The sequence below is a fragment of the Dipodomys merriami genome, unplaced genomic scaffold (assembly GCF_024711535.1).
Source record: "Dipodomys merriami isolate MVZ:Mamm:240054 unplaced genomic scaffold, mDipMer1.0.p SCAF_17, whole genome shotgun sequence".
Classification (NCBI taxonomy): Eukaryota; Metazoa; Chordata; class Mammalia; order Rodentia; family Heteromyidae; genus Dipodomys; species Dipodomys merriami.
In genome coordinates, this window is record NW_027203048.1 from 17,686,590 (window position 1) to 17,704,450 (window position 17,861).

The following is a 17,861-nucleotide window of genomic DNA, read 5'->3' on the forward strand; positions in this document are numbered from 1 at the left end:
AGTGGAAGAAGTATCTTTTCCAGAAAAAGGAATAAAAACAGCATAGTCATTCTAGGAATTCTAACAGGCATGAAAAAAAATACTGAGAATAAAAATGACACTAGATTTCTCAATAGAAACTTTGGATGTATAGAAAACAATACAATTGTGCCTTAAGTATTTTAAATAAATAATGATCTTGGAATCCCCATACACAGTTGAATTAAATATAAGACTAGAATGATGATGCTTTCAGGTACAGGTATCAATAATGTTCACTTTCATGCATGGCTTCACTTTAGATGTTGCTTAGCTATGCCTCATCAAAATTCAAGTAAAAATACAGAAAGGGGATCTGGGATGTGGTCACTGGGACTCCCACAGAGAAGAGGCAGAGGGAGTCTCTAAAGTGATGGTGAAAGGAGACCTGAGACAACAGGTCAGCAGCAGCCAAGTGAGCAAGTCAAAGGAAAGGGCTCTGGGAAGGGCACAAACACGAGAAACAGTCAGTCAAGACACACAAGGAACAAAAGCATCTGGAAAGTTTGATCACATAACTCTGGAGACATACGAGGGTTAAAAAAAGGAATGAAATGAAAAAAGGCATGGAGTGAGGATCAGTTAGGAAATAGGTTTACAAAGACAAGATGACCTATATTGTGTGTGTGTTATGTGTGTGTGTGTGTGTGTGTGTGTGTGTGTGTGTGTGTGTGTGTGTGTGTGTGTGCGCGCGCGTAAGAAGCATCCATGGAGGAAATCCTCCATGGCTTTTTAAAAAAATCTGAGTAACTGCAAGGATGATGTTAACAACAAATTATTTGGGGAAGACTGTTGGTAATGATCCTTTCAGGAAGAATATCAGAAATTGAGTTTTGACACATTATATTTGACATGTCTGTTAAACATCTGTGTGGAGATGTTCATTTGGCAATTGGGTATCAGGACTGAGACCAAACAACGAGCTATGTACTTTGGAATTACTGACATGTGTGGGTATGCATATGTTATACATACACATTTTGTAAAGACTCAGAGATAGATATTAACAACAACAAAGAGAACCAAGCAACAAGCTTTATGGCCTTTAGCATTAAGAGGGAAAAGAGATGAAGGGAATCAACAGTGCTGGCTAAGGTAGAAGGGCTGTGTTGTCCTAGGAGCTGAATGAGGAAAATATCTGCAGATGGGAGCTATCAGTCTTGTCAGCTGCTTCCAATAAGTCAAGAAAGATGAAGAGTTTGAGTTAACCTTTGAATTAGTAATGTAAAGGTGACCATGATAACAACAATTTCAGTGGATGGAGATGATGAAATAGGATCAGAATAGGTTGAAGAACAAGACTTGGAGACTGAACAGACAATTCTTGCAAGTTTTTCTATAGGTGGAATTTAAAAAAGAAGCAGTAGCTCGTGGACATAATGGGGTAAACATTTTAACACAAGAGAAGTAACAGCATATTTGTAGGTGATGGTAAGAAAAAATGGTGTTTATTAGAGCAATATCCTTGAGCAGATCATAGGAGAAGGGATTTAGAGCACATAGAGGCTGGCAGCTAATGAGCATGGCAAGAAGAAATCAAGGTCATCATTTGGGAGTGAGATAACTGAGGTGCTGAATTTTAGAAAGAGGAAGAACGTGAAATACCAGAAGAGCCTGCAAGTGAATGGACCCAGAAAATACAGTGACTCCCAGTTAACATAGAAGGCCAGCTTAAGGTTTGTGGTCATGAATGTTTAAGCAAGGTCAAACAGGGTGGTTGTTTATTTTCTCTAGCTAGGTTCTCCACAAGAATAGGCACAAGGCTGGATGACTTCATGTTTGTTTTTGATATAAGGAATGAGTGTGTGTGTTGGTTATTTTCAAGACTGAGATCTTGCTTTTATGCCCTGATCTGCAATCCTCTTATTTTTGCTTCCCTGAGAAGCTTGGATGACAGGGATGTGCCACTATACCCAGCTATTGGTTAAACTTTTTTTTTTGGCCTAGGTAGGCCTTGAAACATGTTCCCATAATTCCCTACCTCCTTTGCAGCTAGAGTCATAGAGTTGAGCCATGGCCCTTGACCTGATGAGGCAGAGGGCAAGTAAGTTGAGGGTGTATATAGGAAAGTAATTAGTATGATTGCCTGGAACTAAACAGGACACCGAGAGAAGCTAGGTTAGTATGGAGGCGGAGAACTGTGAAAAAGTGAAGGGACTCGACAGACCAGGAATTAGGGTGGGCTCAAGGACTGTGGGGTTTTAGAGTAGCGGAAGAACTAATGTAAAATATTGGAAGTTAAAGGTGGAAAGTTTAAAACTGATCAGAATCGAATTTCCCTTCTCAGTTTCTTGTCAGATGCTCTCTCTCTCATGCAGCTTTTGATGCCCCAAAGATTCACCTCTTCTTCTGTACAGTTTCCAAAGAACATGGGTTGCATATGTGAACCCTGGCACATTTTTTTCTGTGCTCATGTACATGTGTTTTGTCTTTCCTAGCCCAAATGAAGTGTAGTCTCTTTTAAGTAAGCTACTATAATTATTCTCCTTTGTATCTCTGTGGCACTCCTAGGGCAGATTCTTGAACTGAGATTCAATTAAAAATGTCAGACTTAAATCAGGTGAGGGGCAAGAAAGATCGTCAGTTGTTTCAGATTGGTTTCCTGATGAAGAGCATCACCTGATGAAGACCATTCAGGTCAGTTAGCGGGGAGCAGCCTTGGATCAACACTTCTGGCTGGAGGAAGAGAGAAACGGGATTAGACAGAGGGAGAGGTTGAGCTATACTGGGGATAGTCTCAGCCACGCTGTGGGGAGCTCTGGAAGGCCAATGTCCCTTTAGATAGCCTCTAGTGTCTGTGGGCAGGTCATGGGATCTAGGAGAGGCATCTGGGACAAACCTGGAAGTGGTTGACACTCTCCCAGATGCTGGGACACACACATCCTCCTGAGGTGGAACGTTGGATGGCATGACACAGTGTCTATCACAACACTTCTATAGTTACAAATTTTCTAGGATTAGGTAGGTGGCTTTTGCCTGAAAAACTTGCTACTCAGGAGACTGAGATCTGAGCATCAAGGTTCAAGGTGAGCCAGGGGAGGAAAGTCTATGAGCCCAAAGCTGGTGTAGTTCAAGTGGTACAGCACGAGCCTTGAGCAGAAGAAGCCAAGAAAGAACAAAGAGACTCTGAATTCAGGCCCCACTAATGGAATACAGATACAACAACAACAACAAAAGAGAACAAATAGAAAGCATCTATTTTTAGAGGCAGTAGGAGAAGGTGAGATTTATTTGAGTGAAGATCATGGGAGGAGAGGTGATTTTTGAAGAGGAAGTGGTGTGGAATAAATTTTGGTATGGTCTCATTTGCTTTGGTATCTTCCTTTCTTCATGGCCCATCTAAGCTTTTGGTGCTTATTTTCCTTTTATTCATCATAGCATTAAAATAAGTGTTCTTTTTTTACTAGGATGTCTCAGGCTCCAAGTCAGATCTCTCACTGAAGCTAATTTTTTTTGATGGAGAAGAGGCTTTCCTTCACTGGTCTCCTCAGGACTCTCTGTATGGGTCTCGGCACTTAGCTACGAAGATGGCATCGACCACACACCCACCTGGAGCGAGGGGCACCAACCAACTGCATGGCATGGTTAGTCTGAGGAATTTTGATGGCTCTGTAGCCTCCAAAGAGAAGGGTGCTAAAGCTAAGACCTAGCGGTGTCACAAAATCTTCAGAATGGTGTTTATAATAGAACATTCCTTGGCAGGCACTGGGCTTTTGAGGAATCCCAGAGCTCAAAAGAATGATTCTGGGTTAGAAGCCATGTTTGGATGAGTTTAATTAAAGTACTGTGAAATCTGATTAAGGAGCCATCAGATTCAGTTTGGCTTAGTGGAGAACATTTCCACAGGTAGTGTGTGAAGGTAGAAGTTCGAATCTTTCCCTCCCTCCCTCCCGCTCTTCTTTCCTTTCTTTCTTCTTTCCCTCCCTCTTTTCTTTTTCTTTCTTCTCTTCTTCACATCCTGAGGTCTGAAATCAGGGTTTGGGTGTTGTCTCTGAGCTTCATTTTGCTTAAGGCTAGCGCTCTACCACTTGAGCCACAGTTCTACTTCTGGCTTTTTTTCTGAGCAGGAGAGAAGAATCTCAAGGACTTTCCTGCCTGGGTTGGCTTCAAACCGTGTTGTTCAGATCTCAACCTTCTGAGTAGCTAGGATTATAGGCATGAGTTGAATCTTTTTTTGAAGGCATTACAAAAGCAGAGGAGGATAGGATACTCGGAAATGGAGTAAGAGGGGGTGCGATTGAGGGATTTTTCTTAGGGTATTGTAATTATAATGCTTTACAACTGAAGAATTATGGTGACTGCAGTGTGTACTTGATATTTTGCTGTGTTGTTGGTTTGAGATGACGGTTTTCACATGAGGGTGGAGCTGTCTTCAAATCCTACCTCTATTACTAAATGTGAGTGTAACACCCAGCCTCAATTACATCCCTGTTTCTGGGCCCAAACCCATCACTAATCCTTTAACCTACCTGAGAGTCTCCTCCTGCCTCTCCCTCTCCATGTTTTGTCTTTATTCAGTCCTTAAGTCCTCTCTTCTTTAAGCTTAGGACATGGAGCTCACGCTTTGAACATTCCTTTTCTTTCCTGTTCTTCCTTTACTTCTGACCCTCTTCATTTGTAAACTGATCAATAGTTCCCTCACTCCACCTTCACTCATCTCTGAGCTTTGCCCTGTTATAGACCTTTGCCCTGGGAGTCAAATGGGTCAATGATTTTGTCTAACAGACCTTGTGTTAGAATTTCCCTTCCATCTCTGTCCCCTCTCCATTGCAGCTGATCCTGGCGGGGAGCAGGGACTTATGGACAGCACTTATTCATTCACTTGAGCCAAAGTGGCTGAAAAGGGTTCAGAGAAGGAGGAGAGACCTGGTTGGCTAGTACTGTAGTACCCCGCCCCCTTCCTCCCTTTTTCTCTCCCTCCATCTCTCCCTTCCTTCCTTCCTTCCTGTCTTTTCTCTGACTCTCTCTCTCTCTTGTGGCTCTGGAGTTTGAACTCAGGATCATGTGCTTGACCTTCTACCACTTGAGCCAGACTGTCAGCCCTTTTGGCATTTATTTTTTTTAATGGGGCCTTACTTTTTGTCTGGCTTGGACCATGATCATCCTGTTTAAGCTTTCTGTATAGCTGGGCGCACCACTGTGTCCAGCTTTGTATTGGTTGTGATGGGCACATATGAACTTTTTGGCTGGAATGGCCTTGAGCTTCAATCCTCCTCATTTCAGCCTCCTTAATAACTAAGACTACTGGGCTTGTCTCCGGTGTTGTTTTTGAGATCGTGTACATCGACTTTTTTCTGAGCTGGTCCTGAAAAGCTTTTCTCCTTTCTACCCTTCCTGCATAGCTAGGATTACAAACATGTTTCACCAATCCTGACCCCAAAGATTCATTTCTAGTTTATTCCTAGTAGTATCCTTTTGGAGTAATAAAGAATTAACACTGTAATTCATTCACATTTTAAAAAAAGTACTTCACCTTACTGGTCGCCGGTGGCTCATGCCAGTAGTTCTAGCCACTTAGGAGGCTGAGAGTTGAAAGTCACAGTTTGAAGCCAGCCTGGCTGGGCAGGGGAGTCCATGAAACTCTTTACTTCAGTTAATCACAGAAAAACCCAGAAGTGGTGCTGTAGCTCAAGTGGTAGAACACTAGCTTTGAGGAAAAAAAAAAAAGAGCTCAAGACAGCGCCCAAGCCCAGAGTTTAAGCCCCACGACAGGCAGGGGGAAAAAAAAGGTACTTCAACAATAATTATTATAAATTACTATTAAAAAACTCTTGTTCATTTATATAGCTCTCTATATTCTTAACTGATTAAATGGATTTAATTTTAATTGTTTGTCTCCACTGATGAATATGAAATGTGTTTTTGTCTCTGTGGTTAAATAATGTTTTTCTTCTATAGGATTTAATGGTCTTACTGGATTTAATTGGGGCCCGAAACCCAACGTTTCCCAATTTTTTTCCAAACTCTGCCAGATGGTTTGATAGGCTTCAAACAATTGGTAAGTGCCACAGTTACTAAAAAGGAAAAGTTTTTTTTAAAATTTACTTTATTGTTATTATAGAGATGGTCTACAGAGGGATTATAATTACATGAGTCAGGTAATGCGTACGTGTCCTTTCATACATTGCCTTTCCTTCCCTCACTCTTTCCCAGTCCCTCCTTCCCTGTCTACTCACAAGCTGTATAGTTGACTTGCATCACAGTGTCCGGTGAGTTCCACTGCTGTACTTTTTCACCCTTTTTCCCTTGAGTTCTGAACCTTTCCCCCACCCTCCAGAAGATATTCACTTGAATACACCATACATAAAGAAAAGACGACAGAATTATCAAAATGTTTCTTTCTACTAACAAGGGTCACCTTTTAAAATTCAAAATTTATGATTTGATAATATACTAGCATTTTGCCCTGTTTATTAACTTGTTATTCCTACTTAATCTTGTTTCGTAGAGTAAGTTTATTTTTCTGCATTCAACTCTGTTTTGAAGTGCAAGCAGAAAATACTACATTTTATGTTTGTATATCCTTAGAAATGGCTTGAAAATATTTTCCTCAGAGTCTTGTGTGAAGCATATGGAACACATTTTTAGGGAAAAGTTGACCTAACAAAACATATTGACTAAAGATGAATGTTATGTTTTTATAATGATACCCAAAGATATACTTTACATTTCTTTTCTTCACCTGCTTTTTTTTTTTCAATCTTCTATTTTCTACCTTATCCAGACATTCCAAGCTTTCAAAGTGGATCAAGAGTCAAGAGAAAGAGATCTGTAAAGGACCATCTGAAGAAGATATAAAGTCAAATAAGAGAGTAGATAGACAGGCCAGCCCAGGCTAGCCCAAGCCAAGTACATAGATATCTGTGGCTTCAGAGAGCTAGATGGGGCCTCCCCATAAAACCAAACCAAACCAAACCATACATAATAAACCATGTAGGTATTTGAGAAAGATGAAATTGAGATAGACTTTTTTTTTTGGTAAACTCCTCCTAAGAGGCTGCTTTTGAGGCAAGAATTTCATGCTAAAAGTTCATTATGAGACATGCATACTTCTTGGAGCAAGATAGAATTGTGCTATTTCTTTTTCTTTTCCAGGCCTGGGCACTGGCCCTGGGATTCTTTTGCTCAAGACTAGCACTCTACCACTTGAACCACTTCCAGCATTTTCTGTTTATGTGGTGCTGAGGAATGGAACCCAGAGCTTCCTTCATGCTAGACAAACAGTCCACCACTAGGCCACATTCCCAGCCCTAGAGTTGTGCTATTTCTAAGCAGTGTGAAAGCATTCTGCCATCTCACCATATGCTCCTGAGTTTTACCAAACCATTTTCCTTTGATTTCCTCACTTGCAGTCTGTCCTGTTGAAGTTGAGATCTCTAAGATTCTCACCTGAAGGCCAGAATATTGCGCAATTATTCTCTTTTCCTACTCCAAACTGTACTTGCCCAAGGTTAGCCCTGATTGTTATTGTTAGGGTATGACCATGTTCACTGCATATTAAGATTATAATGGCTCCATATGATAAGATTTCAAACTCCTTAAATAAGAATGCATCCTGAGTCTTGATCAGATGAAAATAAAGGTTCATCTACTATCTAATTGTCATTTGCAGAACAGGAACTCCATGAATTAGGTTTGCTCAAGGATCACTCTTTGGAGAGACGGTATTTCCAGAATTTTGGTTATGGAAATATTATTCAAGATGACCACATTCCATTTTTAAGAAAAGGTAATTATGTGCATGTACCTATCCATGTGTATGTTCATTATTACATTATATGTACATTTTGATATTTCAAAACTATGTATCACTTATTTACTCCTAAAACTAGACCAGGATCATTGTTCTTAGCCATGGCTTACTCTCAAAATTTATTTAGTTTGCAAGTGACATCAATAGGTTTCTTTAACAGTGAACTTTTCTGGGTCTCTAACTGTTACATACATTCAAGAAGAAAATTAAACGTGAATAATAATTGATGCATCTTGAATCACTAAAACCATCCTTAGGACTGATAACACTAGCTGGGTGATGGATTATGTCTATAAACCTAGCTAATCAGGAGGCTAGGTTTATGGTTTGAAGCCAGCCTGGACGGGCAAGTCCATGAGACTCTAATCTCCAGTTAGCCACCAAAAAAAACCCAAAGGTAGTACTGTGGCTCAAGTGGTAGAGCACTAGCAAACAAGCTCAGGGACAGCACTCAGGACCTGAGTTCAAATCCCAGGACTGGCACACACACACAAAAAGATTGACAGCACTAGACTTATATAGCAATGATATTAGCCAATCTAAAATATTTTAGATGATTTAATATTAGATAAAATTAACTAATTAGATAAAATTAATTTGCATGAGGATCAATCTTTAAAAACAAGTGTATACACACACACACACACACACACACACACACACACACACACACACACACACACACACACACACACACACACACACACACACACACACACACATATATAAGCTTTAACCAATATGTGTCTTCTGATTATATGACTTTAAGACAGAAGGTTGATGTTTAAACCAAATTAACTGACAAAGAAGTTTAGAAACTCCCTTACCTGGTCAGTATTGATGCCAGATATGATTCTTATGCAGCATGTAATACTTAATATCCCCTGACAAAGCCTCTCCTGGTTATCAAATAAAACGACAGAGCTACTATTGTTCATTAATATGGAGGAATTATTGAACTGAAAACAACTGCTCCTTTCCAAACTTTGTCCTGTGCTGTAATGGTCTAGTTTATACACTTGTTTGGGTTAGACTCCTGGGAGTTGTCCGTATTTCCACACTTTCTCTCTATACCTCACACATTTATTGTAGGTCTTTAAGGTGATAACTAAGCTTAATAGTGATCAGCAGCACTAGGCCTTAGTAATAATTTCTACTACTCCTGATTTGCAATTCTCTAGAAGAGGCAGGAACCATTAAATTTAATTGATTAATTAAAACAGCCATTATATCAACTCATGGCTTCCAAGTGGAAGGATGAGAAACTCATTCCAAATCCTTTGGAGTACTTTTTTCTTGATAAGTAGAATTTTTTTGTGTGTGGGCCAATTCTGGGGCTTGAACCCAGGGTCTGGGCAATGTCCCTAAGCTCATTTTTGCTCAAGACCAGTGCTCTACCATTTGAGCCACATCTCCACTTCCAGCTTTTTCATGGTTAATTGGAGTCACATGGTCTTTTCTGCTCAGGCTGGCTTTGAATCATGATCCTCAAATCACAGCTTCCTGAGTAGCTACGATTACAGGTATGAGCCACCAGCTCTTGGCTGTAGAATATTTTTGAAAGTCTGTATCCTACTGACATTCTTCTGTCTAATTCATGGACTTAGATTGTGTTCTTGCCTTTGTGTAGCTCTGATTTTATCTGGAAAATTCCTGTGTCAACGTAGTGGAAGTTCAGCCTGGTGCTAGTGGCTCACACCTGTAATTCTAGCTAATCAGGAAGCTGAAATCTGAGGATTGCAGTTCAAAGTCAGCCTAGGCAGCAAAGTCTGTAAGCCTTTTATTTCCAGTTAACCACCAAAAAGCTGGAGGTGATGCTTAGGGACCTTTTTACTATTACTTGAACTCTAAGAGTCATAATTGATAGGCAGTAGGTGCCTTATGATTATTTACTGAATTTATTAATGTTTTTTATGACTCAATGCTTTTGAAGTACAAAGGTTAGACATAAAGACATGCACCGGAGGTGATGAGTTATCAGGTATCTTCCTATACAATAGCATTCCTTCTATATGAAGAATGTAATTTTCTAGTTAACTGAGTGGAGAGATGTACTGAATTACAAGGTAATTCTTTTTTATTAGGTGTCCCAATTCTGCATCTGATAACTTCTCCTTTCCCTGAAGTCTGGCACACTATGGATGACAATGAAGAAAATCTGGATGAGTCAACCATTGATAATTTAAACAAAATCATTCAAGTCTTTGTGTTGGAGTATCTTCATCTGTAATATTCTAATTTAGTCATAGTAATGACTTCTATACCAAATTCAGAAGATATGACATTATGTAAAATATCTGATTCCAGATAAATTCAAGGTGGACACCTTCATCTTATAGATTCATTCTGTAGGGGTCTTTGAGTACATGATCAGTGAATCCTACTACCATATCTTGTCCTCAATTATACATTGATTTTTATCTAGAGATAAAAGAGAATTTGCAAAAAAACTTTTTTGAGATTCATTTAGATAGAAACTATGGAATGAAATAAAAATCACTTATCATACTTTTAAACATTAACAAGATTCAGTATAAAAATATAAAAATTGCATATGGTTTCATGATTTTTTTAGTTTTAGTTTTATGATTTTTCATATTTGTAAATCTATTATGTAATACAAAGCAAAGATGTATTTGAAGGTTCCCAAAATTCTTTGAGAAATCTTTCTAGGGTTAATTTTCTGGAAACTAAACTCTGAATTAAATGTCTTATTATTTTCTTTTTACTTTATATATACATAAAAACAAGGAAGTATCTCATTCAATGTATGACCCAATTTTTATAGGATTTCAAAAATTTAATATTTGATTGTAATATTTGATTGTCATTAAATAAAGCCATTGGAAAAGGTATATGAAAAAAGGAAGGTTTAATACCATTATACTAACAGAATCATCATTGGCTCTTGAGTTTTTTTTTATTGTAGATTTTTCTTATGTCGGTATAATAAAACTGCATCTATAATTTTTGGCTACTCTTTCTGTTAATTTAACTACAAAGTATTTATTTTCTGCTTTGGTCTTGTGTTGAGATGAGACAGAAAAATCCTGTTGTGTGTGGCCTCTTGAATCAATATTAAGAAAATATGATAGGAACCCACTAGTTATGGATTTGTGTGTGGGGGGGCATTCAAATATGGTCAATTACTTATTGAATTTTTTTCTGGAAAAGTACAGGCATCAAGCATTCATTGATAGAAAGCAATTATATAGAAACAAGCTCAATCCAATAAACAATTTGAGAAGTCAATCCTGTCATGTAAATGAAGTTAGTCAGAGCCACTGTTCTCTGTGTCCTTGATCAGGGAAGATATTGAGTCAATGCTCATTGACTTATTCTTCCAAGGACAGGTAGAGAGTGAGACAGACTCACTGGGTGGGGAAGGAAAGTCAGCTTTGAATGTAAACAATGGAAGTCATTGAGAAAGTACCCATTAAGATACACTTTCCAGGTAAGAAAAGATAATATACATTTCTTTTTTTTTTTTTTGTCAGTCATGGGGCTTGAACTCTGGGCCTGGGCGCTGTCCCTCAGCTCTTCAGCTCAAGGCGAGTGCTCTACCACTTGAGCTACAGCGCCACTGCTGGTTTTCTGGTGGTTTAATGGAGATAGGAGTCTCACGGTCTCTCCTGCCAGTGCTGGCTTTGAACCATGATCCTCAGATCTTAGCCTCCTGAGTAGCTAGGATTACAGGCGTGAGCCACCAGCGCCCGGCTTACATTTCTTTTTTATGAGCTAATAATATTAAGAGCTAACATTCACTGAGTGCAAATTAAGTGCCAGACAATACTGGAAGTGCTTTATGTACCTTTACCAATGTAATGTGCTTTATGTACCTTTACTACAGCAGTCCTGTGAGGTAGGTGATACCACTACTCTCATTTTAGGATGCTCAGTGGTCAAGTGTTTTCTTCCAAGATTGAATAGCTGGTACGTGACAACAGTGGGCTTTGAATCCAAGTAATCTGGTAGTAAAGGTCATGCTTGCTGGATCACCGTAGAATATTGCCTCAGTACCTCTGTGTGTGTGCGTGCGTGTGTGTGTGTGTGTGTGTGTGCGTGTGTGTGTGTGTGTGTGTGTGTGTGTGTGTGTATTTAGGGGGGACAGTACTAGAGTGTGAACAAAGAGCCTCATGTTTGCTAGGCTCGTGTTCTACTACTTGAGCCATGTCACCATGTCAGCTTTTTGTAGATGGAATCTACAAGCTTTTCTTTTTGGGATGTTCTTGAACCACGATCCTCATCAGCTGTCTGAGTAGCTAGGATTGTAAATGTGAACCACTGGCTCCAGGATCTAGAATAGTCTTCTGTTTTGTTTGGTGCTGGTACTGGGGCTTGAACTCAAGCCTTGTGTTCTCCTTAGCTTTTTCCACTCAGGGCTGGCCCTCTATCACTTGAGCCACACGTCCACTTCTGGTTCTTTTGGATGGTTAATTGGAGATAAGAGTCTCTTGGATTTGTCTTTCCTGACTGGCTTTGAACTGATTTATTCAGGTTTCCTGAGTAGCTAGGATTACAGGTATGAGCCACCAGCATCTGGCATCCTAGAATATTCTTAATATCAAAATGCAAAGCAGCAATTGTATCTGGAAATTTTTATAGGTCATTTTATCAGTCTGAAGAAGTGTTCATAAAATTTGTTGCTATAAGTCACCTGTCAAATTGTTAGGCATCAAAAGTACATGGATTAAGCAGAATTATTTCTCTGCTTTAGCAATGGCTATTTTTACATTTCTGTGGCTATGAAAAAAAAAGCTATGTAAGTGGTTCCAGGGCTAGAGAATCTAAGCCACCAAGCAGGATTAAAGGGAGCTGAGATTTTGAGATTAATTTTTGGGATGGAAAAAAAAAACATTGAAAGGGTTCAGGGAAGACATTCTTTTTAATACCGAAAAAGAGCTGGTTTCACTAATGATAAGTGATTGAACTGATGATAAACAGCAAGTATGAGAGTAAGTTTTAATGATTAGCCTAAACATTAGTGGACAGAGCTACATATATAATTACAGGCTGAAATGTTAAGCTCTTTTTAAGGCAGAATGCAATTAATAGGAGATCTACTATAATCTGTTGAGTTGGCAAGGGTCGAATTATTTTTAAAGGAGGTCGGAGGATATGTTGAAATGGGATAAAGGGAAAAGTAAAAACCAAAGCAGCTTAATCCAATGAAGGTTCTCTTGCTTTGGAATTGCATACAAAATTCTGTTCATTAAAAGTGCACTAATATGAGAAAAGCAATCATGGTCATAAAGGGAGACATTTTATGGCATTAATTTTGATATTAATCTCTGAAATATGCTCTGAATAATTCATGCCAATCAGAAATATTACTTTTTGAAAATTATAGCTGCAAAAGGCAGTGTTCCATAAACATTATGTTGTATTTAGAATTTTTTTGTATGTGCATTTTGGAACATTTTACTGCTCCTAGGAGAACAATTTGTATGTTCTGCCTATTACTGTCAACCCTGCAATACATAGGGCTATTTTTCTTTTGCAAGAGAGAAGCAAGTTCAAAGCAAAATATTCATAAAAGAGTATTCATAACCTTGGCATCTAAGAAAAATCATGGGCCTGTTATTGTAGCTGGAGGGCTGTGGCTGGAAGAGAAAAGACAGAGCCTTCAAAATGGAGAAATGTTTTAGATAGCGAACTCAATTGTCAAAAGAACAAAGCAGCGCATGTTTCCAGCTCCAAATCCTTAAACAGTTTATTTCACGAAGCATCTTTCTTCCATCAAAGAAATACGTTCATTATGGTGCTGCAGCAAAGTCATGTGAAGATGGGACATTTACCACATCCACTTGACCCAGCTGGAGGTGATTACTTTACATCAAGGGAGTGTGGACAAGACTGGATACTTCCATGTCTGTGTTCAGATGGCCATACGTGAGGGTCATTATCTATTCTGCTGACCCTCACATCTCAGTTTTTAAAAAATAAGATCTAAGTTTGAGGAGATAAAGGAAATAAAAAGAAGATGAAGAAGACTAGAAGCTGCAATCATTTAAAACAAAGCCAAAGGAAGAAATGACTTCCTTAAATAGCCATGACATTTGCTCTTCACAAAGGCATGGTTTTTCTTTGTAGCCACACTTTCTGTTATTTTTTTTCTCTTTTTTATTGACAAGGTGATGTACAGAGGGGTTTCAGTCTGTCAAATTTTTGACTTCACAGATGAAAGTAGGAAAGGCTGAGAGTTCCCCATTTTGTTTCAAGAATGTTTTCCCCCTTTCTTTTTTTTTTTGCTGTTTTTTTATTAGCACACATTATTTTTTATAACCTATACAAGTGGGGGAGATTGCATGGTGACATTTCCACACCTGTATACAATGTTTTACAATCAGTCTCTCCTTCAGGGAAACTTTGTATGCATCTTGGAACTCTAAAAGTGGTTTTGAAGTAGTTTGGCTTCCTCCCCTTCCTTCCTCCTTCTGCTTCACTTCTCTGACATCGACGGTCTTTTTCAGCCTTCAGATTACAAAAAAATGATTGCATTGTTGCAAGGGGGCAGATGTCATGATGTAAAGCCACTGCTTTACATCATGAGTGGTTAGCTAGTTGCGTGAGTGGGGTGGATTTTGAAGATACCCCTCAAATCCTACATATGAAAATTGGCCCCAGACTCCTGGCAATAGATCCAGCAGCAATAATTTATGACAGTGTGGAAGAGAGCTGGGATGAAAGGACTGTCTGTGTCATGACTGGATCCCTCAGTCTGAATTTGGTTGGCTTGCTCACGCAAAGTGAAGTCATCTTATTGTGCTCATATTTCAAAGGCAATTCATGGAACTCAGCCCATTCTCCTGGCATATCCAAATTTGCTAGTGGGGAATTTAGACCATTTGTCTGAGAACTAATAGTAAGAGCACATAGTTGCCAAGAGGGAAAAGCAACATGGCTTAAAGTAAAAAAAAACACTCAAGTTCACAAAGATTACATAGGTAACATAAAAATAGATTTAAAAGCAGACAAATTATAAATAGCATGGGAAACCTCATTCTACCTCCTTAGCAGTGTGGGAACACAAGGTACATTCAGGGATTAATATTTGTGGTTTTGGCTAACATAGAATGATGTATAGTAAATTATGCAAAGAAGCATGGAGAAGTCAATGAGCGCTGCTGACTCCCAGCCATCAATTTCACGTTGTTCTGTAGCTGGTTGTGTGGGAATATTTGGGTGCATTTCCTTGTAAAAATGAGCCACATAGTCCTTAAGCCAATGGATCTTGCTGGAGTCATAATTAAAGAAGTCTAGAAAAATAATGACTGCAGAGGGCTATGAAGATGATTTTAATACTTTCTTGAGAGAAGAGTAAGGATATGAAAAGATCACTTAACATTTCTGTTATATTTCCCCCCTAGCCTTTTTAATGGGGAAAATGATATGCAACCATGGCATCCCAAAATGTTCAGGATATTTCCCTTGGGAAGGGAAGAATCCATTTTCAGTTATGCTAGACTTGTTCCATATAAAGTAATTTATGGCAATAATCTTTTGATAAATTTACCCATAATGTTACATTATGTATATGAATAGCTTCATTTTTCAAAGAAATGAAATGCAGAAATTAAATTATTCCCAGTTGATAATGTACTCATTACCTTACTCAACTGTAACCCCTCTGTACAGTATTTTTACAATAAAAACACATATATATTCATATATAAAAGAAGACTCTAGGGAGGTTAAGTTTTTATACACAACATGGCTAATTTCAACTTGATTATAAAGGTCTTAGAGGCTTTCTAGTTTATTGGTTTTCATGTAGGAATAGAACCATTCCACTTGGAATTTCCATTTAGAAATTGAATATGTGTGTGTGTGTTGGAATGTACTAGGTACCTGACTATGTGAAGACTAAATTATGTTTCTTATATTTTATAACAAGAGCAAAACCCCAAATAAGAATTGGCATCTTTATGATTAATATTGTAGAGTTTCAACATCCTTATTTTAGAGGTTTAGATACCCAGATTCAGAAAGGATGAGTCATTTAAGAATCTTTTTGTTATTAGGGACAAAACAAAAAGAAATGTAAACTAAAACTAAGACAATTTAAACTTATCTGAACAAAATGGAAAGTTGATTTCATATCTTTGGCTTTGGATACAGCTAAATTCAAAATCCTATCTCTTCTTAGCCATTTGCTCTGCTTTCCTTGGAGTAAGTTCCAAACTTAGTCAATAATTTTCCTGCAGGCAAGATGGATGCTAGTAACCCCAGGTTCATAACCCTGTAGATTTTTTTTTTCTTTTTAGGACTAGGAATCTTTATAAACCACAAGATGACTGCTCTCCACTATTGGGACAGTGAAGAACAGCAGCCAAACTCTCAGCCAAATGTAGGTGGCAGTGTAAATGATAGTAAGCTGATGTGGAGGAGCAGAACTAGCAGTTAGCAATTACAGTTTCAATCAAAGCAAAAACCACATTCCCGGTTCCCCCTTTGTTTCATTCCTGATGAAGGTTTAGCTGGCATTTCCCAATAAAGGTTTAGCTGGCATTATCGGAACACATTCCTAGCTTCTTACTTATCACACCCAAAATCAAACCACCTTCCAGGATTCCTGGCTCTTTCTCAGTTTCACTGTTATTTACTATACTTGTTCAACTCCCTAATTTGCTCTGAGTCTCTACCCCTGCGAATTTCCTTTTAATAATTAACCTGGAGTTTCTCTCTACAAATAGGTTCTGCTTTAAATGTTTTGCCCTATTTCTGCTAACTACATTGAATTTTCCCCTTTTCTGATTTTTCTTGGTTCTAGAACATTAAAGCTGAAGGACAGTGCCAAGCCCTGAGTTCAAGCCCCAAGACTCACACCAAAACAATTAAGCAAAAATAGTGCAAAGTAGGAGCTTTGGCTCAGTAGTATAGTGCCTGCCTAGGCCTTGAGTTCAAACCTTAGTGTGGTCAAAAATATATATTTTTTAATATGATAGTTTCCCTGAAATCATTTACCACTAATTTCACAGCAGAGTTTATTTCAAATTTTATAAATACTTGTATCTGGAAGGATGTAAGTCAGATTTATATCACCAGGAACAAAGTCATGCTAAGATGACTTTTTTTTTGCCTTTAAAATGAGTTGGCTTAATTTCAAGATGATACAGAATGCAAGAGTAGAACAAAGAGCAGACTCCGGCAGGAATCTAAGCTGGGTTTACTTGACACAATGGCTCACAAACTAAAGACTGAGCCACTGTAGGATTTTCTTTTTTTTTAAAGCTCTTAGTGTTCAGATCTAAAGTTCATTCTACCTACAGGTGGCAGAGATGTTATGACAGGAAATCCAGATGTTGAATGGGAATGGAATCAAGGGTCTCCATCATCCCAGGGACAAGGAACAGCTTACTGTTTTGCCAGATTTCTTAATTCCACCTGTGGCCAGGGGCTCTTCCCCACAGCCTTCTCTTTCTGTTTCTCGAGTTTCTTCTGCTCCTTCTTCTGTTTCTGCTTGAAGGCCTTCTCTTCCTCATCCAGCTCCTTGGCCTGCTTCTTGGGCTGTTTCAGGGGCTTCTTCTTCGCACCTTCGCAGCCGGACATGATGCCAGCCATACCTTCGCCCAGACCCTTGTTAAGATGACTTTTGGCCACTAGCTTGAGGGTCTTAAGGGACTCTTTCAAGAGGCAAATCGCTTCCTGACTGTACTCTGAAAGCCAATGTCATTAATATCCATGATCTCATGTCCAGCCAGTAGCTTGTCCACAGTTGGGGCTTTACTGCCTTCTTCCGTCAAGGAGATGTTCTTTTGAAGTTAAAGGCAGAGCCACAGCCTCTACTTGGAAAGCTGAAACGGAGCACCCCAGCGAGGAGCAGAGCACTTTCAGAAGGCAGAAGATCAAAGCAGGTTGCACTCAACCTGGGATGCTGGCAGAATTACCTGGAGTCCTTAAAAAGGTGCTGGCCTGTAGCTAGGGTCTCCTTGGTGATGACCAGCGGCTCTCCATGCTCGCGACCCTCCGTCTCGGTCTCCACCTCTGCTGGGCCAGTGGGGCGAATAATCCTGTAGCTTTAGTGTTAAAGAGAGTACCCAGCCCCTAGGCAACATCCACACAAAGTCAAAGTGAGTTCGGAGTTCCA

General features: G+C 39.1%; 1 protein-coding gene across 1 annotated transcript in view; it reads left to right on the forward strand.

Annotated features, from left to right (window-relative positions):
* The window catches only part of Qpct (glutaminyl-peptide cyclotransferase), a 32,237-nt gene extending 21,499 nt beyond the window's left edge, over positions 1–10,738 (forward strand). The window contains exons 5-8 of the mRNA XM_070025704.1: positions 3,426–3,602; positions 5,917–6,016; positions 7,631–7,747; positions 9,856–10,738. Of these exons, the coding sequence (XP_069881805.1) occupies positions 3,426–3,602; positions 5,917–6,016; positions 7,631–7,747; positions 9,856–10,001 (540 nt within the window). The 3' untranslated portion in view covers positions 10,002–10,738. The remainder of the gene's footprint in view (positions 1–3,425; positions 3,603–5,916; positions 6,017–7,630; positions 7,748–9,855) is intronic.
* Positions 10,739–17,861: the final 7,123 nt, after the last annotated feature.